The 26,180-nt window shown below is 46.1% G+C and overlaps 11 protein-coding genes across 11 annotated transcripts; 5 read left to right on the top strand and 6 right to left on the bottom strand.

Annotated features, from left to right (window-relative positions):
* Positions 1 to 101: 101 nt before the first annotated feature.
* GLAREA_03529 (necrosis- and ethylene-inducing protein 2 precursor) lies at positions 102 to 931 on the bottom strand (the record flags this gene model as incomplete). The annotated part of the gene is made up of 3 exons (XM_008083782.1): positions 102 to 483; positions 532 to 642; positions 696 to 931. 3 exons carry the CDS (start codon positions 929 to 931, stop codon positions 102 to 104), a joined length of 729 nt encoding a protein of 242 aa, XP_008081973.1.
* Positions 932 to 2,487: 1,556 nt separating this feature from the next.
* GLAREA_03528 (MFS general substrate transporter) lies at positions 2,488 to 4,462 on the bottom strand (the record flags this gene model as incomplete). Its single annotated transcript, XM_008083781.1, has 5 exons — positions 2,488 to 3,194; positions 3,245 to 3,425; positions 3,473 to 3,808; positions 3,914 to 4,174; positions 4,235 to 4,462. The coding sequence occupies 5 exons, from the start codon at positions 4,460 to 4,462 to the stop codon at positions 2,488 to 2,490; spliced, it is 1,713 nt and encodes a 570-aa protein (XP_008081972.1).
* A 1,079-nt stretch (positions 4,463 to 5,541) lies between these two features.
* Positions 5,542 to 7,817, top strand: GLAREA_03527 (Zn2/Cys6 DNA-binding protein; the record flags this gene model as incomplete). Its single annotated transcript, XM_008083780.1, has 5 exons — positions 5,542 to 5,951; positions 6,002 to 6,032; positions 6,082 to 6,561; positions 6,608 to 7,517; positions 7,567 to 7,817. The coding sequence occupies 5 exons, from the start codon at positions 5,542 to 5,544 to the stop codon at positions 7,815 to 7,817; spliced, it is 2,082 nt and encodes a 693-aa protein (XP_008081971.1).
* Positions 7,818 to 9,844: 2,027 nt separating this feature from the next.
* On the top strand, positions 9,845 to 11,228 carry GLAREA_03526 (Ankyrin repeat-containing protein; the record flags this gene model as incomplete). Its single annotated transcript, XM_008083779.1, has 3 exons — positions 9,845 to 10,278; positions 10,332 to 11,037; positions 11,124 to 11,228. 3 exons carry the CDS (start codon positions 9,845 to 9,847, stop codon positions 11,226 to 11,228), a joined length of 1,245 nt encoding a protein of 414 aa, XP_008081970.1.
* A 120-nt stretch (positions 11,229 to 11,348) lies between these two features.
* On the top strand, positions 11,349 to 12,233 carry GLAREA_03525 (uncharacterized protein; the record flags this gene model as incomplete). The annotated part of the gene is made up of 1 exon (XM_008083778.1): positions 11,349 to 12,233. The coding sequence occupies one exon, from the start codon at positions 11,349 to 11,351 to the stop codon at positions 12,231 to 12,233; it is 885 nt and encodes a 294-aa protein (XP_008081969.1).
* A 240-nt stretch (positions 12,234 to 12,473) lies between these two features.
* On the bottom strand, positions 12,474 to 13,085 carry GLAREA_03524 (RmlC-like cupin; the record flags this gene model as incomplete). The annotated part of the gene is made up of 2 exons (XM_008083777.1): positions 12,474 to 12,638; positions 12,687 to 13,085. 2 exons carry the CDS (start codon positions 13,083 to 13,085, stop codon positions 12,474 to 12,476), a joined length of 564 nt encoding a protein of 187 aa, XP_008081968.1.
* Positions 13,086 to 13,240: 155 nt separating this feature from the next.
* On the bottom strand, positions 13,241 to 13,726 carry GLAREA_03523 (uncharacterized protein; the record flags this gene model as incomplete). The annotated part of the gene is made up of 1 exon (XM_008083776.1): positions 13,241 to 13,726. The coding sequence occupies one exon, from the start codon at positions 13,724 to 13,726 to the stop codon at positions 13,241 to 13,243; it is 486 nt and encodes a 161-aa protein (XP_008081967.1).
* Positions 13,727 to 14,050: 324 nt separating this feature from the next.
* GLAREA_03522 (40S ribosomal protein S6) lies at positions 14,051 to 15,117 on the top strand (the record flags this gene model as incomplete). The annotated part of the gene is made up of 6 exons (XM_008083775.1): positions 14,051 to 14,059; positions 14,117 to 14,128; positions 14,202 to 14,272; positions 14,332 to 14,695; positions 14,801 to 14,968; positions 15,022 to 15,117. 6 exons carry the CDS (start codon positions 14,051 to 14,053, stop codon positions 15,115 to 15,117), a joined length of 720 nt encoding a protein of 239 aa, XP_008081966.1.
* A 432-nt stretch (positions 15,118 to 15,549) lies between these two features.
* GLAREA_03521 (uncharacterized protein) lies at positions 15,550 to 16,699 on the bottom strand (the record flags this gene model as incomplete). Its single annotated transcript, XM_008083774.1, has 3 exons — positions 15,550 to 15,741; positions 15,799 to 15,942; positions 16,010 to 16,699. 3 exons carry the CDS (start codon positions 16,697 to 16,699, stop codon positions 15,550 to 15,552), a joined length of 1,026 nt encoding a protein of 341 aa, XP_008081965.1.
* A 282-nt stretch (positions 16,700 to 16,981) lies between these two features.
* On the bottom strand, positions 16,982 to 21,031 carry GLAREA_03520 (Cap-Gly; the record flags this gene model as incomplete). Its single annotated transcript, XM_008083773.1, has 2 exons — positions 16,982 to 20,575; positions 20,624 to 21,031. 2 exons carry the CDS (start codon positions 21,029 to 21,031, stop codon positions 16,982 to 16,984), a joined length of 4,002 nt encoding a protein of 1,333 aa, XP_008081964.1.
* Positions 21,032 to 22,472: 1,441 nt separating this feature from the next.
* Positions 22,473 to 24,180, top strand: GLAREA_03519 (uncharacterized protein; the record flags this gene model as incomplete). Its single annotated transcript, XM_008083772.1, has 4 exons — positions 22,473 to 22,559; positions 22,616 to 22,944; positions 23,003 to 23,747; positions 23,824 to 24,180. 4 exons carry the CDS (start codon positions 22,473 to 22,475, stop codon positions 24,178 to 24,180), a joined length of 1,518 nt encoding a protein of 505 aa, XP_008081963.1.
* Positions 24,181 to 26,180: the final 2,000 nt, after the last annotated feature.

The raw sequence follows: 26,180 nt of genomic DNA, 5'->3' as shown, positions 1-26,180 counted from the left end.
CCATTTTCCACAAGTACATAAAGAGCTCAACACCTCCTTTTCAAGACTCATTACAACCAACTTACCTAATCCCAAGAACTATACGAACTTGCATTACAGCATCAGAACGTCGCCTTCCCCAAATTCCCCACAAAATTCGCATCCTTAAACGGCACATTCGCATCCCCAAAATCCGTATTACTCAACGCAGTTCTCGCCGCATCCGTAAGCGACTCCCACGCAATCAACGGCTGCTGTCCTCCAACATCACTCGTAAGTATACACTGATGATTGACCGGCCAGGAACTCTGATACCCGATACGCGCACCAGTACCCGTGAGCGTGTAGCCGGACGTCGCGCAGTCCCAACCGCCGTGAGCAGAGGGACAGACGGCTGCGATGTTAGCGGCGGTGGTGGAGGTGGCGCTGTTGAGCCAGATGATTACGCCTTCCCAGTCGTGGCGGTGGCCGAGACCTGTTGAGGGCTCGTCTTTGGGGAAGTACCTGGAGATTTATTAGTATTAAGGGTTATAGGGGGAAAGGATTGCGTACCAGGAATACATCACAGCATAACGACTACCAGATTGAGCGCCCCGAACGTAAATCTGTCCGGTACTGCTACCACAATTGGCGTTCGAACCTCCACTGGGTTTTAAACCGCCTCTGTTTAACATTAGCTTTTATGATTCAAAATCAGTCTGCTTGATGGCACTCACCCAGTATTTCCTGCTGCATCTACAGCTGGGAATGGAACACAGCCGTTGAATACCTTGAGGTATGGTTGATATGCTTCATATACCGCTCCTACTGTTCCAGAGGGAACCTTTTCGGCGAATCCTACCACAGCGTCGTGAGCGATCACTGCGCGGGTTTGGAGGAGAGGAGTTGCTGTGACTGTTGTTGCTGCGAGGAGACCGATTGAAAGTTGCATGATTGTGGAAAAGATAGCCATTTTGAGGGATATCAATCTGGTAAAGATGCTTGCAGAGGAGCTGAAGTGAACGATTCAAACTCGTTGGCCATCCCATCCCCAGAGCTGCTCGCATTCTACTTATACCCAACCTTACACTGCCGTCCCCAGATCAACACCAGGATACACACGACACTGCATCATCACAAGCTCCGTCCATTCCCTGATCTCATCGCTATCGATCGCAGGTGCAGATTGCCGACCTCCCAATTAGGAGATGCCTCGCAGCACGGTTCTTCAGTATTGGACACCCAGAGCTTAGCATTGGGCGATATAGGGTTTGTACCTGGCTAAGGCGTGCGTAAGTCTTTGACGAAGAAGGAGAAACATCCGCGTGCGATATGCGATGTCGTCCGGATAAGGTTGGGGTGGTGATGCTTGGCGGTTCTTGATGTCGCTAAGATTGGGTTTATGCGGTTTCTCGTATTTTGGATGTGCACGTGTGGCGCTAGTTTGGATTAAAAATACACGTGCTGAATCTTTCAAATGGGAAACGTCGTTGTTGATTTAGATGGCCTTACTGATTAGATCTCGATACCATATTTTGTTTGTCCATCACTCTTCCTTGGCTGTGGGGAAATGACCTAGATGGAGAAGGTGGATCTGACGGTGATCGGCAGGGGAAAACATCGTCCAAGTTCTTGCTCGCTTAGCGGACATGTCTCCAAAAGGGGCACAATCACTACCGGTACTTATCTCTTAGCTGCCGAATTGTTTTTCTTTTTCATGCAAACTGTTGGAGGTTTTGATGCTAATGAGGAGAGCATTATGCAACTTTGAGATCTACAAATGAAGTTCAGGGCAGCACAGTGACCTGAGGCCGTATACGACGGAGGGGAAAGGTAACTCCCGAGCAAATTTAGCAGGTCTCTTAAGGTCTATGACGCTCATCTTGGAAGAAGTATTGCGCGCTCATCTTGGAGAAAATATTGCGAAATAATGTTTACTCATTGGAATGTAGTATCTGGTATTACCTCAATTCCCCATTGAATACGAAACGACATCACCCGCTTACCTTCTTCATGGTGCAATATGAAACATTACCAAGCTGCGAGACTTAGCATTTTAAAAAAGACCAATGCAGCAGTTGCGTAAGCTATTCATAATTTTATCTCTCTAGAAGAGCTCGTGGTGTTGGTACAGCATGTGATTGGCGATTGGGAGATAATGCTATAATAGGCGAGACATCCTCATAAAAACGGAAAATCACGAGGACAAGAACTTCAATGTTTCTGGGTTGATTTCTGTGTTGATGATTAAGAAGACTATGCTAACCTCCCCTGTAGTAGATCTGGTTTTAATGATCCAGTATGTTGGCCTAGTCTCGCGCATTTTGTTTCTGAGATCTAGAAAGATTAAATCATAGTGAGGGTTTCTGTGAATGTAGAATCATTGTATTATATAACATACTAAACTCTAAGTGTTTGGTTTGGAACAGAATTGGGATTTGGAAGGGAAACACCTTGAGCCTCCAGTTGTCCCACATATACCTGTGATGTCGGAAGAACGAAAGCGTCACGACTTCATCACCATTCATGTTACCTATTACTTGCGTTCTTCTCCAAAGTGTTGGGCTCCGGAACAGCGGGGCCTTTTTCAGTGACATGTTGGGGCTTTGGTTTGAGAGTGCTTCGGAATTCAAGTCCAGCTACGCTCACCACAGAAAGACACGATACGACCGCTCCGATTACAAACACCGATCGTAAGGAATTGTTGTACGCCTCGAGTACCATAGCCCTAACATCAGATGGAAGCGACGAAATGAGTGCGACAGCTCCACCCGACGTGATAAGACTCGAGTCAAATCCAGCAATGCCTGAGAGCTTCTCGATGAGTTGATTGTCGAGAATATTCTGTCCAACAGGCACGGCAATGGCTCCCCCAAGGAGCTGACCAAAGAAGACAAGCGCTACTCCAATCGGAACATCTTTTGTGGGAAGAGACGTCTGCGCTGCTAGATTTGGAGCTTGTAGACATAAACCAAGACCGAAACCAAAGAGGATTTGGTAGCCAATCCAGTGGCCGTTCGAGGAATCCACGTGAAGTGTTGTGAGTAGCCCCGCACCAAGTGACATGATTGATGATCCGACTATGGCGAAGGGTGTGTAATAGCCTACTTTTTGAATAGTAAGTCCACCGGCGATGGAAGATACGACCATTGATAGCATGAGAGGGAGAAGGCGGATTCCGGATCCTATTGCGTCTGAGCCTTTGATGGCTTGGAACCAGATCGGAAGGAAGAAGACTGCATTTGTGAGCTAGTGTTGTTGGAGTGACAGTATGGTGTTATCTTACCTTCGATGTAAGTTGCAGCGCCAATGAAAATGGTTGCGAGAAAGCCGGTAAAGACACTTCGCTGTTTGATGATCCGCGGAGGTACAAGTGCCGTAGTCGGCATGGATATTTGTACAACTACAAAAGCGACGAGCAGGACGCTCATAAGTGTCAGGAGTACTATGATACGAGCATCATTCCACTACAATACATTAGTCCCCACCTCACAAACTCAACTCCCAAACTCACCATGTAACTAACACCACCCCACTGCAACGCCAAAACAAGACAAACCACACCCGACATAAAACAAAGACATCCCAGTCCATCAAACTGCGCCAGCTTTTTCATCCATGGAAGACGAGTCGTGTCCCGTGACGGAATCTTGAGACAAAAAGGAATGATGGCCATAGCTAAAGCACCGAAAGGTAGATTGATATAGAAACACCATCGCCAAGACACATTCGAGGTAAAAGCACCACCGATTAAAGGACCGGCTACTGATGAGAGACCGAAGATCGCGCCGAATAGTCCTTGGATTTTGGGGCGTTTGTGGAGGGGGACGGCGTAAACTATGGAGACGACCTGGAGTCATCATCAGTTGAGTACTGAACGACATGGAGTCATTGAATTCAACAAGAATGTTGATTGAAAGCTCCGAAGTCCAATAAAGAAAGCCTTCAAACTCACCGAACCAGCGAATATCCCAGCAGCACCCACCCCCGAAATCGCTCGTCCCACTATAAAAGCTGAACTCGTCCTTGCGGACCCGCATACAGCAGAACCTAATTCAAATAACAAGATACTCAGCATAAACACCGATTTGATGTCGAAAAGCGTGTAGAGCTTTCCGAAGAGCAGTTGGAAGGCCGCGCAGGTTAGGAGGTAGGAACTCCCGTACCAGCCGATGTCTGGGAAGGAGTCGAATTCGTCGGTCATTGCTGGGATGGCCTGGAAGGGTTAGTTTGGGAAAGGAAAGGAGAGGGGAAAGGGAGGGAAAGGGGGATGTACGGTGGTGATTATTGTTCTGTCTAGAGCGACGAGGAACATGCTTGTTAATACTGCGAGGAGGACTAACGAGACTTTGACAGTAGACTGTTCCTGAAAAGTGTCCTCGGGCTTGTCTCCAAGATTGGCTTTATGATTAATCGAAGGTTCAGAAGTACTTTTGTTGATCTGTGTTTCTGTGGGTGGTATCGTGGAATCCTTTGGCAAACTATATGCCGTGTCGATCTCCATCTTTGGAAGGATGAATAGAATGAGGTTGATTTGTATAAAGTAAGGTTAGCGAGTGTCGTGTGTTGATGGCGGGAAAGTAAATGAATGAAACGAAAAGGGGATAGAAAGAGGGAATTTGTTCCATTTTGAATCTTACACTTATCAAAGTCATTCAAGGAAGAGAATACAAGAGATTCCACTTATCTTAAGGCATTGATCGTTCTAAGGTACGTCGGGTGGTTGAAAGTTGCCGGGATCGAGTCAAGCCCTTAACGTGAAGTGATATAATGACCAAGAAATATTGCTCGGAAATTTCCAAAAGCTACGTAAAATGATTGCGGAAGATAGACCAGTCCTTCGTCAGAATTTGACGTTTCAGGTCTTAGATTTCGAGTGTCGTGGGGATGTTGAGGTGATTGCGGACTTTACTAAACCCCGCGCGGATATTGAGGGAGCCCGCTTGAAATATTCGTCAATACATAGAACACATATGATTAGGTAATGTAATATGAACTAGTTATTCTCTCATAATGTGAATGATAACGCACTGAAACAAAAGTAGTAGTTGTTGTTCTAATATAGGCTCTGGTTGAATATGAAATGAAAAGATAGAAAATGGAAGGGGGTCGGGAAATGAAACTGCGATTTTATTTTATTTTTGGTACAAGAAACACACAATTTAACATTAACTAAACAATTTGCCTATTTCTCTGGATTATGACATTTTCCAAAGGAAAAAGTCCGGGACTGCTGGTGGTCGGCAGCAGGTGGTCGGCAGCAGGTGGTCGGCAGCACTATCTCCCGGATGTTCACTTCCCAAATCTCGAGTCATTTCTCGAAAAATACCGGATAATATTTTGTCAAATGCATATTTAAACATCTGACTTTACGTTCTTGCCATCTAAATACCAGAATTCTATCTTTGGCAACGAAAATGACTCTCTGTTATAATGGAGTATCCACTTACTGACAAGCGCCCCCTGCGTGCAGCTGCTGCACGTTGTTTCTCGCTTCCGCCCTACACCGACCCTGACTTAAACGACGACAACAATTTTTAAGATTCTTTAGAGCACGAATTCCACTGTTTCTCGCGATTTAATATGATTTCCACCTCCATAAGTGATAGGACAACATCTAATGGAAGTACGCAATCGCCACCTACCCATTCTTGTCACCCCACTAGAGCTCCGCGTCAGCTATCCTGCATACACTGTCAGAAGCGCAAGATAAAATGCGATCGCAAGACTCCTTGTAAAAACTGCGTAAACGCACGTGTAGATTGTGTTTCGGCGACGTCAGTATCTCATCGACGGAAACGTAGGTTTCCGGAGAGGGAGTTGTTGGAGCGGGTGAGGAAATACGAGGAACTGTTGAGAAGCAATGGAATTGAGTTCGAATCACTTCACCCGGAGAATCGAGGTCATGCAGAAGAGAAAGATGCGATTAACGAGGGAGACGATAAGAATAATGATGAGAGATACGATGAGTTTGGGGGGTTTTGTGAGGCCAAGTATGCATTTTTCAATAAGCGTGAGAGTATTAGAAGGCTAATAATCACAGAAACGTCTGGCGCCGTGCGTTAAGTCAACAAGTAACTCATCCTAGGCGACTATATCATCCTACTAACATCTCCCCATCAGTCACCCGCTCAACTTGACGACCTCTCCTCCTCAGACGACGACACTGCTCGTAACCACTTAATGAAAAATACATGGTTCGATCTCCACCCCCAAGACACACCCCTTCTCTTCCAGGCCCCCACAGCACCACTCTATATCTTCCACCCCTCACCCGCTCAAATCTTCTTATTATGGCACACTTACCTGGAAAACGTCTCGCCAATTCTAAAAGTAACGCATACGCCTACATTACAAGGCAAGATTATCGAAGCCACAGCTAGTATTGCAGATATCAAATCAACCGGACTAGAGGCCCTAATGTTTGGAATTTATTGCACTGCTGTTGGGAGTATGGAGGACGAAGAATGTCAAGATAAGTTTGAGTGTGGCAGAGATGTCCTTTTGAGGAAGTTCCAACTTGGTTGTCAGCAAGCTTTGGGGAAGGCGGGGGTTTTGAGGTGTAGCGATCGTGAGACTTTGACTGCATTGTATCTTTATCTGGTAAGTCAACACGCCCGGAAATCAGATCTCCAAGCTCATAACTCAGATCTCACTTCGATCGAACACTACACCGCAATCCCTATCCAGCGTCCTCGGAATAGCAATTCGTATTGCACAAAGAATGGGTATCCACTCCGAAACCGCGCTGGCGAAATGTAATATTCTCGAGACGGAGATGCGTCGAAGACTCTGGTGGTCACTTGTGCTGTTTGACACTCGAATTGGGGAACTGACTAGTTCCACTAATTTTGTGAAAGTACTTGCTCCTGGATGGGATTGTGAGGTTCCACTCAACGTCAATGACACGCAGCTAAGACCTGAGATGAGAGTACGACTAATAATTGAGTGTCCATCAAGCGAAGCATTGTTCGCTGTGGTGCTTAGTAAATTGGGAGATTTTGTCAGGCACACAACATTCAACAACGGCGTTCCTGTCCCAGCAACCTCACTACCACGAACGAGTGAGTTAGCCAATCTAGAGACCTCAATCAAAAACGAGTACCTCAGATTCTGCGATCCTGAGAACCCACTCCACTACCTAACCATCTGGACAACCCGAGCATACATATCAAAATGCCACCTCGCAGAACACCACTTCCGAACCCTCTCAAAGCAACCCATCACACCCCAAACCGAACACCTCGCAACCACCCACGCCCTCCACATGGTCGAAGCAGACACGCACCTCATGACCTCTCCTCTCACCAAAAAGTTTCTCTGGCACATAAAATCTCACTTCCCATTCCCAGCTTACATCCAGATCATCCAGCACTTGAAATGGCAACCCCTAGGTGTATTATCAGGACGTGCGTGGGAGGTGATGAGTGCGAATTATGAAGCGAGATTTGAGTTTTTGTTTGCGGAACAGAGGATTTTTAGGGTTTTTGCGGGCATTGTTTTGCAGGCGTGGGAGGTGAGGGAGGGGATGGGGGGTGGCGGGGGATGTTCCGGGGATGGTGGGGGATGTTAGGAGGAGGTTGGCGGAGAAGACTGTGCATGATGAAGGGAGTCAGGCGGGGATATCGTGTGAGTCTGGAGACTTGGGAGTTGATGATGTCTCTGTGCCTCTGTCTACAGCTTTCGAGGAGCATGCTATGTTGTTTGACACGAGAGACTTGGGAGGTAACGAGGGTGGAGAGACGCTCGAGTTTGAGGAAATGCCAGCGTTTGATAATGGTATTGATCTGTGCAATTGGTCGACGATGGACTGGGGCCTGGTAAATGCTCCCGCTGATGAGTCTTTATTCACACCTTAACCTTAGTATATATTGGAAATTCAAGCGTCTTCCTGGATTGACCAATGAAAACCTGGAACTGATTTGTGGAAAGCCAGCTATAAAGTCAACAAATTGGACATTACACCTCGAGATACTCATGTATTAGTGAGACATGTAAATTGTAGTACGAAGTTAATATCAAATTCAAAGTAGGAGACTAAAATGTTGAGCGACTTATTTTTAAGTTGGACAAGTAAGGATTGACCTACTAGCAAAGTTGCAAGTGATGAGAAACAGTAAGTAGCGAGAGAAACTCGTGTAATCTGTAGAATCAAATGATAGTTATAATTCGCTACAACGCTTTCCCTTGTGCAGCTGTGCTTTTGTATGCGCTATTTTCAACTATGATGACGAGAATATCTTCCAATACGCTAGCTTCACTCTTGAGCGAGTATAATGATAATACACACAGCGATTTTGACGGCGAATATATCATAGTAGGAGTTGACATTGGCTACACGCAAAGTGATATAGCTCGTACATTGCTCAATGCCCTCCCCCCTTACCAATCACGATGGCAACAGTAGTAGTCTTATTTCTCCTATAAAAAAGCCCAACAAGAAACTTAGGATGTTCTGCGCTCATCAATATTGTCCCCGGGCTCCATACACTGGGCCGCAGTAGTCACACTTGGCATGAGAGCAATCAGGGCAAATCTCTCCCCAAGCCGCTTCTTCAACTTCTCTCGAATAGGCACACTTGGAAATATTCAGTTATGCAAACTCCTGGACTTGAAATTGTTAAACTTACACAGGTGAACCATCCATCCATATATCGACCATATCGTCGAGGTTCCTCACCACACCATGGGGTTTTTTTGAAGCCCTCAACACGAAAAGGGAGCTTTTGAATTTTCATTCCCAGTGAAAAGGTCATATTTGACGGCCAGCTATATCGATACCACGAAGGTTGCCTGGGGGCCATGTCTAGTGTTTATTAGCGAAGGTTATAGAACGAGGGTTACCGGATTGGGCCATACTCTCACAGCAAGCATACTTAAATACCCGTAATTATTGATGATACAGTTTAAGCTCAGTATTAGTGCTTCACAACGCCCTGACGGGACCTAAAGGTGTAAAGTTGCAAAATTCCTAACTCAGCACTGGCATGTCGCGAAACTCCAAGTGGTAGATGTCCCAGTGATAATCGTCAATAGTTTCTTTGGGGCATGAAACGGTGGGAGTAAGGAAAAAGTAAATTCCTATTGATGTGTTTGTTCATTAGGAAAGCTTGTGTCGAAATTGACGAGCAAGATGAAAGGCGCTAGAGAATATTTAGGGGTCCGCTCGTGGTGAAATTCAAAAAGTATCTTAGAGCCGTATAGTAATTGATATCGCTAGCAAACTAACAAATGAATTTGTTGTCTGTAGATTACTTATAAGTAGCAAGGTAACAAAGGTAGATAATTAAGCATTAGCTTCCTCTAAAAGCTAATCTCTAGAGGTTGAAATGTAAAAGGTAGTGAGGCTTCAGAAACTCTTGTAAAGTACTCGCTAAGGACTAGTCGGGGTATAGTTGGCCCGTCTTACATGCGAAGCTTATTAGCCTGATTTGTGGCAGTACGGTACTCTTGTTAAAATCGACCAATACTGACAGTAGCCAAATCTTTGTGTGAGAAAGTTACTTATACACTTTTGCAGAATAATGGACGCATATAGCACTAGCCCGTAACGTAACTCAGCTTGCTGTTTGGCATAATAAATTGAGATTTCAGCGCCTTCCAACGGGTCCAGGACTCTACGGATCGTAAGCAAGTTATTTTTCGCGATGATATTTTCAGGATAACGTGAGCCCAGCAACCCAAGCAGAGAACTACGAAGTGATGGGATTGGTTGCGCAACATATTCAAAGAGCAAAGACAGCCTTGCCAAAGTGCCAGCAAGAACGCTGTGTAACGATCAAAATGAAGACCTCAGACTTCCCCAACTCAGCCATCTCACAATCTCACACTTGTACCAGTAGGTGTCTAATGAAGATCTAAATTTCAGATTCGGAACCGCTTGATCATGGAAGTCTTATCGGGGGTGTCCAGCGTAATTGCTATCGTATCTTTAACCGTCCAGACTGCCAATGGTGTGAAGAAGCTGTCCGATTTCTGGAGCTCTATTCAAAATGCACCACAGTCAGTCTCCGACATCATCGAGGATCTTGCTATCGTATCAAACGCCCTAGAAGATATTGGCCACGAAGCAGACAGTGCCCGACCACATTCCAGGTCTCTTGACATGAGTCTTTCATGTCTTCGATCATGCTCTGAAAAGGTTCAGAGGCTTCAAAAACTTTTAGAAGAGCTTCAGTCGGGGCTATCTGCCACTAAGCGCAGGAAACGAGCTTGGTCTTCTTTCAAAGTAGTATGGTCGGAAAACAAAATCGCCAACTTCCAGAACGCCGTGAGGGAATTGAAAACGACGTTGCTAATTACCAGGCAAACAGCCACAAGGTGATCGATGTATACCCATTATCAAAAAAATGCTTCATCTAACTCCAATACAGTAAGACGATCACTGCAAACCAGGAATCACAGCAGCGTGAACTGTCTTCAATTAGAGATGCAATCGACTCTCTCTTACAGCGGGAGCTGCGATGCGCCATTAGTCCTTCCTCAGAAAAGCAACTTATAGCGAATTTGAAGAAAGAAATTGATAAAACATCTTCAGCCAGGGCGCATCCTCAGTCAACTTCTGCAGACCAGGAAACAATGAATTCAACCCGAAGAATAAACACATCACTTTACTACCATTGTGCCGACCAAAGGCTCAATCCGGAGATCAAAGTCAGCGAGGCTCAGAGACAAGAAAATTCGGGAACGACCTCTTCAAGCTTAACTTTTGCAACAAAAACGCTACCTTATCGACATATCATCAATTCCATATTCGGCGTTGTAGAAGGGACTTTGACTACGTTTAGCATTACCCCATCCGCATGCACCAACGCGGCGAAGCATCACTGTACAAGGCATTTATTCATTTTACATCCATCAAGGCTTCTCCGGATCTTTGGGTTTGAGTCTGGCCTCCGTATGTCGTTCCTTAACTCTGGACTCTTCGATTTTCAATTAAATTCGTACCAAGCTGTTCCGGATAACTCAGCTATCTTCCATTTTACCAAGAACGGAGATATCACAAGTATTCAAGGCTTGTTCAAAGACCGTCTTGCTTCGCCGTTTGACACGAACTCCAAGGGTCTGACGCCGTTGTTTGTAAGTTTCCAAATCCAAATTTGCGATTACCGTATAAAACACCGGTAGAGCCCCTAAATCTTAAGACAATAAAGTGACTAGTTTAGTTCGCAGCACAGTTTGGACATGTTGAAATATGCAAGCTGCTAATCGACGAAGGTGCAGACGCAAAGGCATACAGTTTTATGAAAGAGCAAGTGGTCTCCACATAGATATATTAGCAATGCTACCTAAGCTAACCAAATTCAAACTCCGTCGCTTCCTATGCATGTTTCAGGGCCAGCGATGTTACAACTTCAAGATCATGCAGCGATCACATACAGATTTTGAGGATGTTCCTCGACCACTTAGAGTTTGATGAGTATATGAACTGCTCAGGTCTCACAGGGATTCGAAGACTCGTCACAAAACGATGTAGTGATCTAAGCTGTCAACATCGACCGTCGTATCCGGCGGCTCTGTACTGGGCATTGCCAATCATAAAAACACAATTTGCGCGCCGTATGCCCTCGATAGACCGGACCTTAGCGCATCTCTGGGAGATTTCAATAATGGAAAAAGATCCTGAAGTACTGGGGGAACTTGTCGCTCTAGTAGGAAAGGCCCATTTCCAGAGGATTTTAACATGGTTTTGTCCAGTACACTTTGTGATTTGCAACATTTACACTCAAACCCTGGCGCGCCGCGAATCTCTTCGAGTTCTGATCGACAACGGCTTAGACCTCCACTATTTGGCAGACGAAAGATCAGAGGCAGATCCAAATCATCGTAACATACGCGACACCACTCCTACGTCCTTGGCAATGAGATTCTCGTTGAATTTCTTCCACTTCCGCGACGTACTTCTCCAAAGCGGCACTCAGCTCTCGACTTTCATTGAGGAAGAATTGCAACAGGGACCGCTGGTAAACATGGGATGGACACCATCTACACTCCAAAGATTGTTTGAGTTAGAATTCAAACCCGTGGAACTGCTGAGGTTCACTTGCACGGCGTGCAGATTTCCTAATCGAAGTTCGACAGAGAAGGCCTGGCAAATGCTTCTGAAATGGTTGATGGAAGGGGGCGATCCGACGGATGTAAGCAAACAGTTTGAGGAGGCCGAGGAGGTATTTACGGATGGAATAGATGGTATATGTTGGTATTGTGCCAGTCATGGGATTAGGCCTACGCAGGAGGACTCATCTACAGACTCACCTTTCTTACTCTCAATATAATAACGCTCTGTTCCTCTATGAAAAGCAATCTTAGTAGACTCTCGTCCCAAAAACGCTAACCCACCTCAAGATAAGAAATCTCATAACCGACGTACAGCGGACCTACCTCATACACACCCTCCACCTCACGGCTTTTGCACAGAGTCTTGGATATTGAGTGAATAACAACAGGAATAGCGTACAAAATGATGACGGGGCAATTTTTATCTTGTATGAATAAAGCGACCTGCATTCCTCGACTCATGAATTACATGCTGCAGCCTGCTTCCAAATCTCTACCAGTGGCCCTCCAGCACCAAACACTGGGTCCGAAGGAGGGATTGGTACGGCTCTAGCATTTATTTCCTTCTCTATAGTCTCTTCTAGACCTGCTTTGCAGAAGTTGTTGTCCCAGTGTGGACTTCCCTTGGTAAAATCAGCCAAGTTTCGCCCGGAGGACTTTTCAAATCGTACCTTTGGGTACAAGCCAACATATTCATAATCATCACTGCTTTCTAGACTGCAATGAGCAACACCAGCAGGTAGAACAATCGCGTCTCCAACATTCAAGTCAACCAGTAGGTCATTCTCGCTCTCCTCGTCCAAAGGTCCTCGCCCTAGCAATAACCGGCTGCGCCCTTTGAATACAGCGTAGCATTCATGGGTGACAGAGTGGAAATGATGGGCTGGATAATGCTTAAATACTCCACCTTTAAGCCAGTTGTTGGGTTCAATCGTTGCACATACTGAATTCGGGTCTGGATCAGGTGGTAAAGCTGATCGGTAGATGAGCACCGGCAAGGGCGAATTTGGAACGTGAGGAGTGCTATTCTTGATGAAATACTGCTCAGGTTGAGACCTAGGCGACGCCATAGTGATTGTCCTGGTTAACCCAAATCGTTGTAATTTGGAAAATCGTTCTCAAGTCTCAACTTATTCTGATGATGTTATGGTGGGGTAATCGACCATGCCGATTCTGGCTTGCCGATCCTGATTTGCCACATTTGACAATGAGGTTAATTTTGTGTTTATGTTCCAGCTTCACAGACGCCAACTGGCTCTGGTCTTGATGAGAAGATGATCTTGTGTTTCACAATCTCCACAATCTCCAGATCCTCAATCGGCTCTCCGTCGTGATGGTCCACGTCCATAGATCCTTCATCCGGAACTCTCGCTTTCTTCCTGATCACAGCAATAGCCTTTGGTAATTTCTTGACCTCGCCAGTTAGTCGTTGATAATTCCCAACATACATATAGACGGGCTTCATCCACGCTGTACTGTTTTTGTCTTGAGGATCATAATCAGGAAACACAAGACGCCCAATGGTTGTTTGACCTGTGATTGGAACGGCTTCGTCATATTGAATCTGGTCTGGAAGATTGATCGTCCCTTGAAGCTCTAGTATTGCGAGGCCAGAAGGTAGTTGAAGCAGATGAGGAAGAGGATTTTGTACTGCAGTTTCTGGCAATTTCTGATCTTTCCGACTGTCGTAGATTCGAATTGGGGCGGCCATTGCCAGAAATTTGTGTGATACTGTAAATCTTCCCACGGTTTGGCTTGCTCTTCTGTGTAGTCTTGCGAACTTGAACGCGACTTTGGAAGCAGATGATTTTCGCGACTTGCCAAATCGGACCGGTTGCTGTTCGGCGACAACATCGGACACTTCGGGCGCCCAGAACAATTCACCAAGTCACGTTCATTGACCCACTTCCCGCCCATTTTTCGCTACATTCTGCTAGCGCCATTTTGAAGCCGCACAATCCCAAAATTTCCCAATTGCTGCTTCGCGAACTTTCAATCAACGACAACATTCGACACCCCATCGCCAACCGCCGAGATGAAGCTTGTAAGTATTCCCATCATTGCGCAATATCAGTCGATCATGCTAACATACTCTTAATAGAACATCTCATTTGTGAGTTTCCCCTGCGACACGACGATATCTTCGAATCGCGAAATACCGAACCTCGAACTAACATAGTTTGTAGCCTGCCAATGGCAGTCAAAAGCTCATCGAGATTGAAGATGAGAAGAAGTTGCGCGTCTTCATGGACAAGCGGTACGATACCACGATGTATAATGGGATATTCAGGGGTGGAAGCTGATTTGGATTTACAGAATGGGCGCTGAGGTTCCTGGAGACTCCGTCGGAGACGAGTTCAAGGGATATATCTTCAGAATCACCGGTGGCAACGACAAGCAAGGTTTCCCAATGAAGCAGGGTGTCATGCACCCAACTCGTGTCCGCCTTCTCCTTTCCGAGGGACACTCCTGCTACAGACCTCGCCGAACTGGAGAGCGAAAGCGTAAATCCGTCCGTGGATGCATCGTTGCCATGGATCTTTCCGTCCTCGCACTCAGCATTGTCAAGCAGGGAGAGGCAGACATCCCAGGCATCACAGATGTCGTCCACCCAAAGCGTCTCGGTCCAAAGCGCGCTACCAAGATCCGCAAGTTCTTTGGTCTCACCAAGGAAGACGATGTACGTATTACGTATATCCTTTTCGCCCACCAATCTCCCATAAAACGGAGATTGTGTGGAGTGTGAGTTCGGAACACCAAAGGCTGATTCGGGTTTAAAATATAGGTCCGTAAGTTCGTTATTCGACGAGAGGTTCAACCAAAGGGAGAGGGTAAGAAGCCATACACCAAGGCCCCAAAGATCCAACGTTTGATCACTCCTCAACGCCTCCAACACAAGCGCCACCGCATCGCATTGAAGCGCCGTAATGCTGAGAAGACCAAGGATGCTGCCGTAAGTTAAATTTTCATGGAGGGATCATGCCAAATTCTAACGGAAAATTCTAGTCCGAGTACCATGCTCTCCTCGCCAAGCGTGTCGCCGAGTCCAAGGCCGCAAAGGTCGATGCCCGCAAGCGTCGTGCCTCCTCCATGCGCAAGTAGATTTAGGATTCGCTTCGCATTTTAGGTGTATCATGGTTTTGCTTTGGTGTGGATGGGATATGAAAATCACGAAAGCGCGGTCGGATCATTAAGATGGGTTTATCTCGATCATCTTTTCATACGAATATAGATGATCAGAATTATCTCTTGCGTCTTCCCACATGTTGGTAGAAGGGCTCGCGTTCGCTCAGTCGGCGAATGAACCTATGCTATGGCGTTTTTAAAAATGATACTTCCATTTCACATCACTTGTACATATTCTAATGTGATTTTTTGTTTACTCAAACCTGAATCTGAATTTTGCTGATTTCCCTTAATAAATCTTCAACAGTCTTCAACAGCAACTCAGTGTCCAAGCCTGATAAACATACCGCAATCGACAAGGTAGCAACCTTAGCTGTTAAGTGAGCGACCCATACTGGATGTCATACATTACTTCTGACTTTCGGGTCCCACTCCATCAGCAGTCTCCTCCAATGCGTTCTTATCTGCAATTTCATACTGCACCGCACTTTTATCGTCCTTGCCACCCCGATGACGAGCTCGCTGGCGGATTCGTTTTCGTCCCTCACCACCAACAACCTTCCCACCTTCTACAACAGGCAACTTATTAACCCTCATAATCTGTACCACATCATCAGTCCCATCCTCTAAACTCAACCCCCTCAATTAGGAACTCACCAACTCACTTAACCCCCTAACAACTTCATCTCTCATCACCTCCTCCTCGCCCATCTTGCTCCACTCATCCTTCCACAATTCCTTACATCGATACGTAATTTGCTCCTTTACATATCTTTGTAGAGCATTCCTCTGATCGTCTCGCTACTTCATGTCAGCCAACTCCCCTGCATACTCCTTATTCAACCGATCTCCCCAGAAAGCCACTTACCAAACCCTCCCCTCCCTCAACCTTAGCTAAATAATAATCCTTCAACTCCACCTCTCCCCCTGTCAACCCCCCAAACAGCGGTCTCTCAATCCGCCAGCGCGCGCGTGCTTCATGCCATGTTTCGCCAGGCTGTTTGTCGGGACGAGCTCCGCGTTCGAGGTGCGTAAGTTGGGGGATTGTTGGTGCTGGGTTGTTGTTTTCGTCGTGCTTGGGTTTATGTCTGTGTTTTCTCTTCTTTCTGAACGCGTGTAGGTCTGAAGGCCCGGTAGCTTCTGGGGGGAGTGTACGCAGCGCGTTGTCTGGAGAGAGAGGGGTGGGGAAATCGAAGATCCAGTTCCTTTGATGTGTTTCTGTAGTGCGAGCTCGCAAAGAGATTGGCTGAAAAGCCAACGTTGACAATGCTTCAGAGAGATCTGAATCTGGTGGCATCAAGCCCGCGAAGATGTTTTGGAGGGACAATACGTCGTCCATTATGAAAGTGCCCACGGTGGTGATAACAAATTTGCGGATACGGATGAGGTTTTTAGATTTCGTGATTTGAGGTTCGAGTTGATAAGAATCGGAGCTCGCAATCAATGAGTTCTCCGGGTCTTGTGTCTGAAAACTGAAAAATAAGAGTCTATCGTGAGAGAGGCTGAAATATAGAGGTCGAGATTGAAACGCGAAAGGTGGGAACTGGTGAGTCAACATGATGGCGTCACACGTTCCAGTGGAAGCAATGCAACTTGTGATGTCCAGGTCAACGATCATGGACCGGAACCAATTGCTGCATATACTTTCCAAAGTCAAATACGACGACGTCGTCGTGAGACATGTAGTAAAGAACTCATCGAGTCCACCGCGAAGTTCACCAAAATAAGTTAATCGAAGTAAGCTTCAGTCATATCGTACATTTGGTACTAATTAGCGTAAGAATTATAGTACAGTAGAACAGGGGTATAACGATAAATGCGCCAAATCTCCAGTAATCAACTATACAAATCCTAGCCGGCCTCTGAAGTTTTCAAAGTCATCCGGATTGACAATTTCCACTTCCTTTCCCCTATTAATCATGCCCTTACCCTCCAGATCCGGGATGTGAAGTGATACTTTAGCAGCCAAATTTCCCCTGGGTTTCTTCACCATCCCACGATTAGCATCACGCTCAGCAAGAACATGAGCCTTCTTGACAACCGCCTCCTTCCAACTTTCCCATGCGGCATAATCCTCCTTCTGCTTGGCCACATGGTATTGAGGTGTAGACTTTGCGGGACGCCAGCCTAGCCTGTTCTTTGGTACAGAGCTAAGATCATAAACCTTAGCAGATGCGCTGAGATTCAACAGTTCGCTCAAAACATCTTGGCCTTCGGAGACAACAAGTTCCTCACGTCGCTGGGAGACGGATTTTGGCTTCAACAAAGGAGCGGAAAGCCAGTCAAGTCCCTGATGATCAGCAAGTCGAGCACGTCTATTGTCTTCTCGCAGATAGCGCACAGCAGCTTGGAGGCTTTCAATTTCAGCCTTCAGTACGTCCATTTCGCGAGCCGTAGCGACGGCACGCTCTTGGCCAGCCTTTGTACCGGGAGCAGCGACACCAAGAGCCTTTGCATCTTCTGCTGCTTTTCTCCATTTCTCTCGGTCCACGTCGAGAAGTGCCAACTCCTTATTTTGGGTTTCTAGAGACGCCGACAATTCAGACTCTTTCTTCTTTGCTTCTTCGATCTTTCGTTCGAGCTCCGAGATCTTGTCGTTCTTCTTCGATGCGTCTCTCATACGGCTTTCCAGGAGTTCAATCTTGACCGAAGCTTCCTCAAGAACTTGGTCTTTCATTGCTAACATGCGGGCTCGTTCGAGGTTATCGTCTTTGAGACGACGAAGCTCCTCCTCGGCGTCGATAGAAACAGTTTTTGACGATTTCAACTGCTGAGAACGTATCAACCAAGGAGCTGAAGCCCTTTCGAATTCTTGTGTGACTTCCAAATCCGAAGCAAGGGCAGCCAGATCCATCAGGGACGTTGTGAGTGTCCTGAGCTTGTTTGAATAAGCAGAGAACAGATCACTTTCGCTGGATGCAAATACGGATGTTGTTGTTCGGTGGATTGAATTTTGGACATCGAAATACGTGAATGCTTCCGTTTTACCTTCCTCGTGGAGTAATACGCAGAGATCGAAACCGACTTGTCTAGAAAAGGCGGCTAACTCCTCTGTAGCCGTCTCACACTGCTCAAATGTCTGTGCTGTATCTGGGGTCAGGGATAAGGACCGGCTTTTCAGGTCCTCGAGTGCTCTAACGGCCTTTCCAACAACCACTTTGGCGCTACGAGTAGAGCTCACTACTGACTCGGTCTTTCTCGAAAAGTGTTGAGCATGCTCATCATTGTCATCTTGTGCAGGTATGCTCGTCTGTACGAGACTCCTTGCGGCGGAAAGCGCTGTAGCTGCGTTCTCCAGGTGACTCTGCATAATGAGAGTACGCATATGCACTTCATCCGCATAACTTGCTAGCCCAGGAGGAATGTGAACCTCTGCCAAGTGTGACATTAGCGCGATGGTCCGTTGGAGATCGCTTGCACATTGGCTCTCCTTCAGTTCATCACGGCGAAGCCCATCAATCCAACCGTTTAAGCCACGTTCGACAGGTTCAAGCTCATACAGCGCTCCCTCGAATTTGGCAAATGCTTCAGTAGAACAGTGACTTAGAGCATTCACAAATCGATCGCACATGGCCGCAATCCAAGCAAGTTTATCCAGCACATCGCATGCCGAGAAAGTGTTCTCTTCATGGCCAGGAGAAGGCTGATTACCCAATCTCTCCTTGACAAATCCGTGCAACAGATTCGCCTTGAACCCAACACGCTTGAAACGCAACAATGCCAGAACCGAGTTCTTATCAGCCAGGTATGTATCGGGAAGGAAGAGCTGTACTATCGCAAGATGCTCAGAAGCTTCTTGTGCGTCTAGCCGTCTTAGTTCGAGATCAATAGTTTTGACTTGCGTTTTCGCAGCTGAGACTTGAAGCTTCATATTCAAATCCATCATGGCACGCGATCGACTTGCCAATTGTTCCGACTCCGTCTCTGAGACTGCGTGAGAAGCTCGCATGTCTTCTAGGTCACTCTGAAGATTAGTCACAAGTTCTCGGAATCGTGAGAGCGTATACTCCATGTCCTCCAAGGCTTCATCCTGTTGTGCGGCACGACGTATCTGCTCACTGATGACACTGTCTTTGAAATCGATGTCTTCTTGCATATCTTTCTCGGTCTCAATGTGATTGATTTCAAGCTCATCATTCACCTCTTTAAGACTTTCCAAATCTTCGATCGTGACCTTCAATTCTTCAATATGCTCGCTCATCGCCATATTCTTTTCAGTGAGTTCCTCAATCATATCTTCAGCTCCAAGAGCGTTGTCAAGTTGTTGGCGCAAGTCTTCAATTACAGTTTCCGCCTGGGTCAACCTCTCGCGGGTTGAGTTGTACTTTTCTCTGATCGAAGCTAGCTCACGGGCTTCCACCTCGAGATCTGCGATTTGAGCTGTGTATTTGGACTTGTCATCCTCCATTCGGTCCCTGAGCACAAGCACAGCATCTCGCAGTTTCTCTTTCGACGCTTCCATGGCCAACCAGCCGTGACTGCTCTTTTCTTCAAGACTCATATCACCTCCAAGTTCGGCGTTTTCTTCCCTCAATATCTCCACTTCTAGCTCTAGCTCCTCCGACTTTAGTCGCAAGGCATCCAATTCCGACCTGAGTACTTCCGCAGTTTCTTCAGCCATCTCCCTATCCAAGGTCGCCATTTCAAGAACAACTTCGTGCTCCGCTTGGAGATTCTCAACTTCCTCGAACCTGGCCCCAGATTCCTTGAGCTGGCGCCGAAGCTCGTTGACCTCGAGCTGCTGTTCTTGAACTTTGGCTTGGAACTTCATTACGATTGCGTCGTACTTGTCCTTGTCCGACTGTTGCTTGTCCATGTTTTTTAGTTTTTCCCTATCTTCCAGTCGTTTACCCTCCATAACTCGCAGTTTCGCTTTTAGACTTTCAATCTCTCTAGTGGCTGCGGTGCTTGCCCCCGCAGCTCGCTGAGTCGCTGGGGATGCACTATTCCGAGACGAAGCGGGAGATCCAGCTAGGCGGTCTCCTCCAGTCACTCGAGACATGGTAGGGCTCAAAGCTTTCGGAGATAAGCTGTCACTCTTAATTGGCGAATCTGCTCCATCGTCATCGCCCGTATCATGCCCACCGTCTTCACTAATCTGGCCACCACTTAGTTGGCTACCTATCGAACCAACCCTGTCCACGTTGGAACGAATTCTATCTCTCGGAGCGAGAGCTGGCCTAACACTTGCCGTGCGGCTCGCGGGCACAGAACTTCTATTGGTAACGCCTAACCCACCAGCTAAAGATTGTCGGCTTCCACGGGACCCAGGCGCGGCCGGTGGTCCCATTGAGGTTCGGTTTCCACGAGTAGCTGGGGGCGGCTTTGCCATAGAAGAAGAGGCAGTCCTTGCATTGGACGGAGTTCCAGTTCTTGGGGTGGGAGCTTTCGAGGACGTTGCAGACAACTGTTTCGTGGGAGACTTGGTTGGCGACTAAGATTGCATTAGAGATTTGATATGACAGATCTATGAAGTACCTACTCTGATTATACTAGAAGGGCGAGCTCGAACCGCGGGGCTTGGGCTAGCAGCGTTGATACTCATACGTTTTCCACCAGTGGTATCAGGAACAGAGCTCAAACGTCGTCCAACGCCCGGTGCTGCAACACTACTCGGTCTTGAGAGGCGTTTTGCTGGTGGAGGTTTGGGCTTTGGTGCTGGCTGTTCAACAATCCTGACGGCGGTGGGCCGCAAGAACATCCCCCTTCCCATATCACACTCAAAGTACCGCTGCCCTTTAACACTTCCATCGTTCTTCCCACTTTCGTCCTCCAATTCTACTCCAATCCATTCTCCAGGTGCAAAATCCGGTTGCCCTGCGTAACGAACGATTGCCAGCCGGCCGCCGTCATTGAGCTGGACTGTCTGCCCTACCTCGAAACCAGACATATCAAATGATCACCAAGTCAAAATCACCATCCATGAGAGTCGTCGACAAGTCGGAGCCGCATGGGTCGAAGGTGTGGCTGACTCGTAATAAAGGGAGTAGTTAGTGTTGACGTTGTCGCGTTGGTCTCAAAGGAGACGCGATGCCATAGCTTCTTACCCGAAGTTTATCCGGCACCTATCTCGAGCTGGACAACGACCACCAACACTTAACCCTCGGAAGACGAAATTGATGTATCAATCGACATACATTCCTCGACTGAAGTAGCTGCTAGGTATCAAATTGTTCGCCAACCCTTCCCTGTTTGATGAACGATGAAGGAACACCAGAATCAATACAGGCCAAAATCTATTTTCCCTGAAGCTCTCGAGTCTCGTTATGTCCCATTACAATGATTTGACTTAAGACCAACAAAGTCTATGATCTAAACTCATCATTATTGAAATCACAGAATAAATATAAGGAAAAAGCTCTGTTCCTATTTCGCCCCTTTCCCCAGCCATGTTTTACTTTCTGAGTCGGTAATACACCTTCCAAAAGCCAGAAACAGGACCTGGTGTTACAAGATAGGACGACACACCGAGAAATTGAGAGACGAATCGACGTTTGCGTCCTGCTGCAAAGATTTTGAGACACGGGTGCTAAAACAAGGACGTCTTGTGCCGTAAACATGGGTAATTTTACTCTCAAGTGCGTCTATTATTTGAGGTTGGGTATGTTCGGCATGTTCGAATTCTTTGATTTCACACTGGTTTTCACTCAAACTGAGAATATTACAGTGCAGGTGGGTGGGTGACCGTAGGTCAAATCAGCTATATGGCTATCTAGCTTAGCATAGAACTCGGTAGAATACGTATCTCCTTAGGGGTAGTAAACCCACATGATTGGTGTGCAAATTAGGTACTGGCCAGATTACGAACACCTACCTCAAGTAACACTATAATTATACAAAGAAAATACTGTATATGAAAGGTGCTTCTGGGTAGGGCCGTGCTTTGTATGTTGCTAGCTTATTAGTATCTACTGCTAACGCCGTACTCAACCTGCGCACTATAAACAGCTGTCTTTAGCGCACTTTAGGAGCTCTACTCCAACCACAGAGAACTTGCAATTCCAGATTGAAACCATTAACAAGTATTGACACTCAAGTATGTCTACAACCTCTTTATGTAAGTTTAACCTTTTATGCGAAGCACTCAGAAAGTTCTTGCAGCTCGAGACCGTCCAAGACCATCTTTTCTGTTAGCCTTAGCAAAGTTCATTAGAATTTTATGAGACTTGAGGCAGTTGATAATTCACTGCCACAGTAAGTTAGCGATGTTATTGCGGGTCTGATATTAGGTGATTGATCGCCGATACAAGCAGAACTTATCCGGGACGCGCACACTTGCTTCCTTTCATGTCGTTAAAATTATACTCCAACTCCGCACCAACCGCAAATATATGGATCCAGGAACAAACAATCAAGGCGTGTCTCGCAGTGTTGCTGACAAAGTGTCTATCGAATTATGGATAATGGTTATGGAACAAGTAAAGAACTTCATAGTAGAATGGATAACGATCCAATGCTAACCTTAGATCAACAGATCGATACACAAACACCAGAAGAGACCCCCTTTGCGATCAGCACGCCTCCCACACGTTATCCATTCCCTGCATCACTTCGTCTTGTGTGTCGAAAATGGAATGATGCTGCAACTCCGTTTGTGTACCGCGAAGTCAACATGAAGTGCATTTTCGGAATTATGAAACAAGACAATTACATTAGCCGCACGGCATCTATTTCTAAAATTAATAATATTGTATTGCATGCCAAATCTTTCACGCTCGCTATAAACGGTACAGAGGTGGAGCATATTCAGTGGGGTATGCTCTTCCAACAGTTGTCGGCGTGCGTAAAGTTGCAACGCATTCGGTACGTCTCCCACTATCTTGGAGATGGAGTGATATCATGCTTATCGAGTCTCCTTTAGTTATTCCTTCTACGGCCGAGACCACGAATTTCCAAAACTATTGACCGAATACCTCGCAGGGCGAAATCCGCCATTGCTGCTTGAGGTACCTGGCTTCGTAAACTCCCTTAAATGGATACCTTCTTGTCTAGTCCCAGTTTTGACGACAATACAAACTTCGGCCGATTACTTACAGCAGGCGGTTGAATGCTCCGATTTTATCTTAGCCGCTGCGAAAGCAGATTCGTGGGATTCGTGTTATGTGCCATTCAAACTGCAACTAAATGGTCGCTTTGTATCACCAATGAAGGGTTTGCGTATGATTGAACATCCATGGGAAGCATATACTCCAGATGAGTTTAAAGCGTGGGACTTCTCTCAACTACGCGACTTACGCATTGTGAATGCCGAGGGTGGCTTGATTGCATTCATGTCACAGAAAACCGCCAAAAGCCTCCCACGACTCAGCAAAATCAGTGTAGCTGTGATTTCTGGTGAAATATCTGCATTGTACAATGAACGACTCGCTGCTTTCATCGCAGATTTTACCACTCTGACACACATAGACCTTCACCACTATGATTTCACGTCGTTGCTCCCGACGATTGAAAAATTGGGCCATCAATTATTCGAGTTGTCGCTACATCGCAAAAAGCAAACCAACCCCCCATTACGTGGCCATGTGATGTCTCCTGAGGTTGCGGACAAGATACAGAAATCTTGCGTCAACCTTCGCGTGTTTTGTGTCGATATCCCAAATTCCCAAGTAAGGTTTCCCTTGCCTGGACCTTGAAGTCCCTGGTCCTCTGTATACTAGCAATAAGGCTTACACCGTGTAACAGAAGCATCAGTGCGCTTTGAGCATTACACGTATGCCTAAGCTCAAATACTGCAGGTTGACAGTCGTTCGAGATTCAGTATCGATCATGGAACCGGAGAAAGCCAACGAAGACTGCAAGGATATAGCTCGCCTTCTATTTGGCTATACTCCTACCCGTAACTCTCTCGAAACCGTCACAATTCGTCACTACATCACAAGCCCCTATCCCCAACTCGTTTCTACAGGAATTCCAACCCCGGACCACTTCGCAACTTATGAGTTTGATCCTAGCCATTTTTCTGCTTATCTACAGACGAGAAGTAATGGGGCACTGTTTGATCTAGAGGACGACAAAACTTTCATTTCCGGCGAATACTAAAGAGCCACGATCTAAGTGGGGTGACTGGTAATCACATGAAGTTAATGGAATTCTGCTGTTGTGTTAGTTCACCGAAAAAACACGAATTGACCCTAATATTTATAGGAGCTTGTGCTCATGTCATGGCAAACGATTTGATGTTACAAGCCGGTCAAGAGTTACCAATGGCCAGTAGCCACACAAAGTACAAGAAATTGAATCCGTTTGTTTATCAAGCGACCTTGGTTATAGTTGTACGAATTGCGGAGTTGTCCTCAATTCTCATAGCTTTTCTTCTAGAGCTTGACAAGAATGTAAATTTAGAATCAGAAAACATTATTGAGCCTATTCACACAGAACTTAATTTCGTCTAGTCCATGTTCAGTATATTATACTATTGTATGGCTGCGTAGAGTTTCTGACATTAAAACGGCCAAGTCATGTCAATCTAAAAGTCACAATCAAATTAACATCAATGACCCAATACTATTGATATCAACTCTGACGCTTCTACTAACACAGTCTTCCGATACCCCATATGTTGCAAATGGTACTCGGAAACTCCTCGCGGTAGATAAAAGAAATCGAACTGAATAGGTATACCGGTAACCCAATTTCTACTCCATTATGTTACATATTCAAACAGTGAGTGGCATGCCCAACCGAATATTGCCAAATGTACAACACCAAAAACCATATTAAAAATAGAATGCTCGAGTCAACAATTATGATGTGCAATGCGTTATAACTCTACACCACTCTGTACATACGATCATTGACTGCGTCGGAGGGAAATTGATTGAGACGTGCTTTATCAGATGTAAGTCTCGTACTCCACAAAATGGAAAGAGCATAAAACCCGGTCTTCTACAAATTCCACTATGACAATACTGCATACCTAATTGACCTAAGTACAGATGAACATCATCATACTAAGTTGTATGTTGAGACACCGAGTGTTGTTTGGTACAAATAGTTATGCAAGCCTGGCTGAAATTTGTGTGGGTCATAGTAACAACTTTTGTACAAACCAACCCAAACGTGCTAACACCGTACTATAACGCACATTTCTATTCTTTGGTTAGCGGATTTTAGTTGAGCTGAATACATCATTCGAGTCCAATTATACGTAAGTAGAACTGTTTCTTGTTTCTTCTTCTTGTGCTGATGTCCATTGTGTTGTAGTGGCCGCGACTCCGACGAGTGGGGCACATCTAAGCGACCTCCTTTTTCAGTCGATGGCAATACATCCCGTCTGCACCTCCCGTCTACATCTGTATTTTTCAACTTCATTGAATAAAATCTCACTCAAATTTCCTTCCAGGGTTTTGTTCGAATCGATGCCGTCATTCCGTGACACTCGATGTTTAGCTTTTCGGAAGCCCTCCCAAAAGGCGCCATGCTGATATGTACACAATTGTGTTGTTTCCAACCGCTCCTCCTTTCTGGGTCGTTCTTGCTGTAATTCTTCCAGTGCGCGTTTTATTATGGAGTCAATTATGCTTCGCATGACCGGTGCGACTCAGTGATCTACTTTAGTGTCTGCGATGCTCCCCTCCTTATGCCTCTTCTGTATGGTTGTATTTGTTTCGGGCTTGTCTAGCCATTCGTAGCGCGTGCTGACTTGTTTCGATTTCGATTCTACCATTTCCTCACTCCAGTAGCAAACTCTCTGTTTGTATCCAGTTTCATTATGCCTTATCCTCTCCACCGCTAACCGGCATCTTTAAGCTCGCACGCGTTGAGAGTCCTCGTTTACTTGACTTGATTGCCTACTAGCGACGGATTGATGCTTAATTGACGCAAGCTACGTACTCGTACTGGGTATTGGACTCTTAATATGGATATTTTCGACATACAACTGATGAGCTAGGTAACTTTGAGTAGTCTAAGAGAAGTTGATCAGCACACATCTATCCACTTTAAGAGGTGCGGGCTTGAGGATGCTATTTGGAGGTGAAAGGGATAAGACTTGAAGCCTTTACTCGCGATGAGTGAGCTGCAAGTGCATACAAGGTAGC

This window comes from Glarea lozoyensis, assembly GCF_000409485.1.
Source record: "Glarea lozoyensis ATCC 20868 chromosome Unknown GLAREA2, whole genome shotgun sequence".
Taxonomy (NCBI): Eukaryota; Fungi; Ascomycota; class Leotiomycetes; order Helotiales; family Helotiaceae; genus Glarea; species Glarea lozoyensis.
Note: the sequence above shows the minus strand (reverse complement) of the source record. Positions and strands in the feature narration are given on the sequence as shown.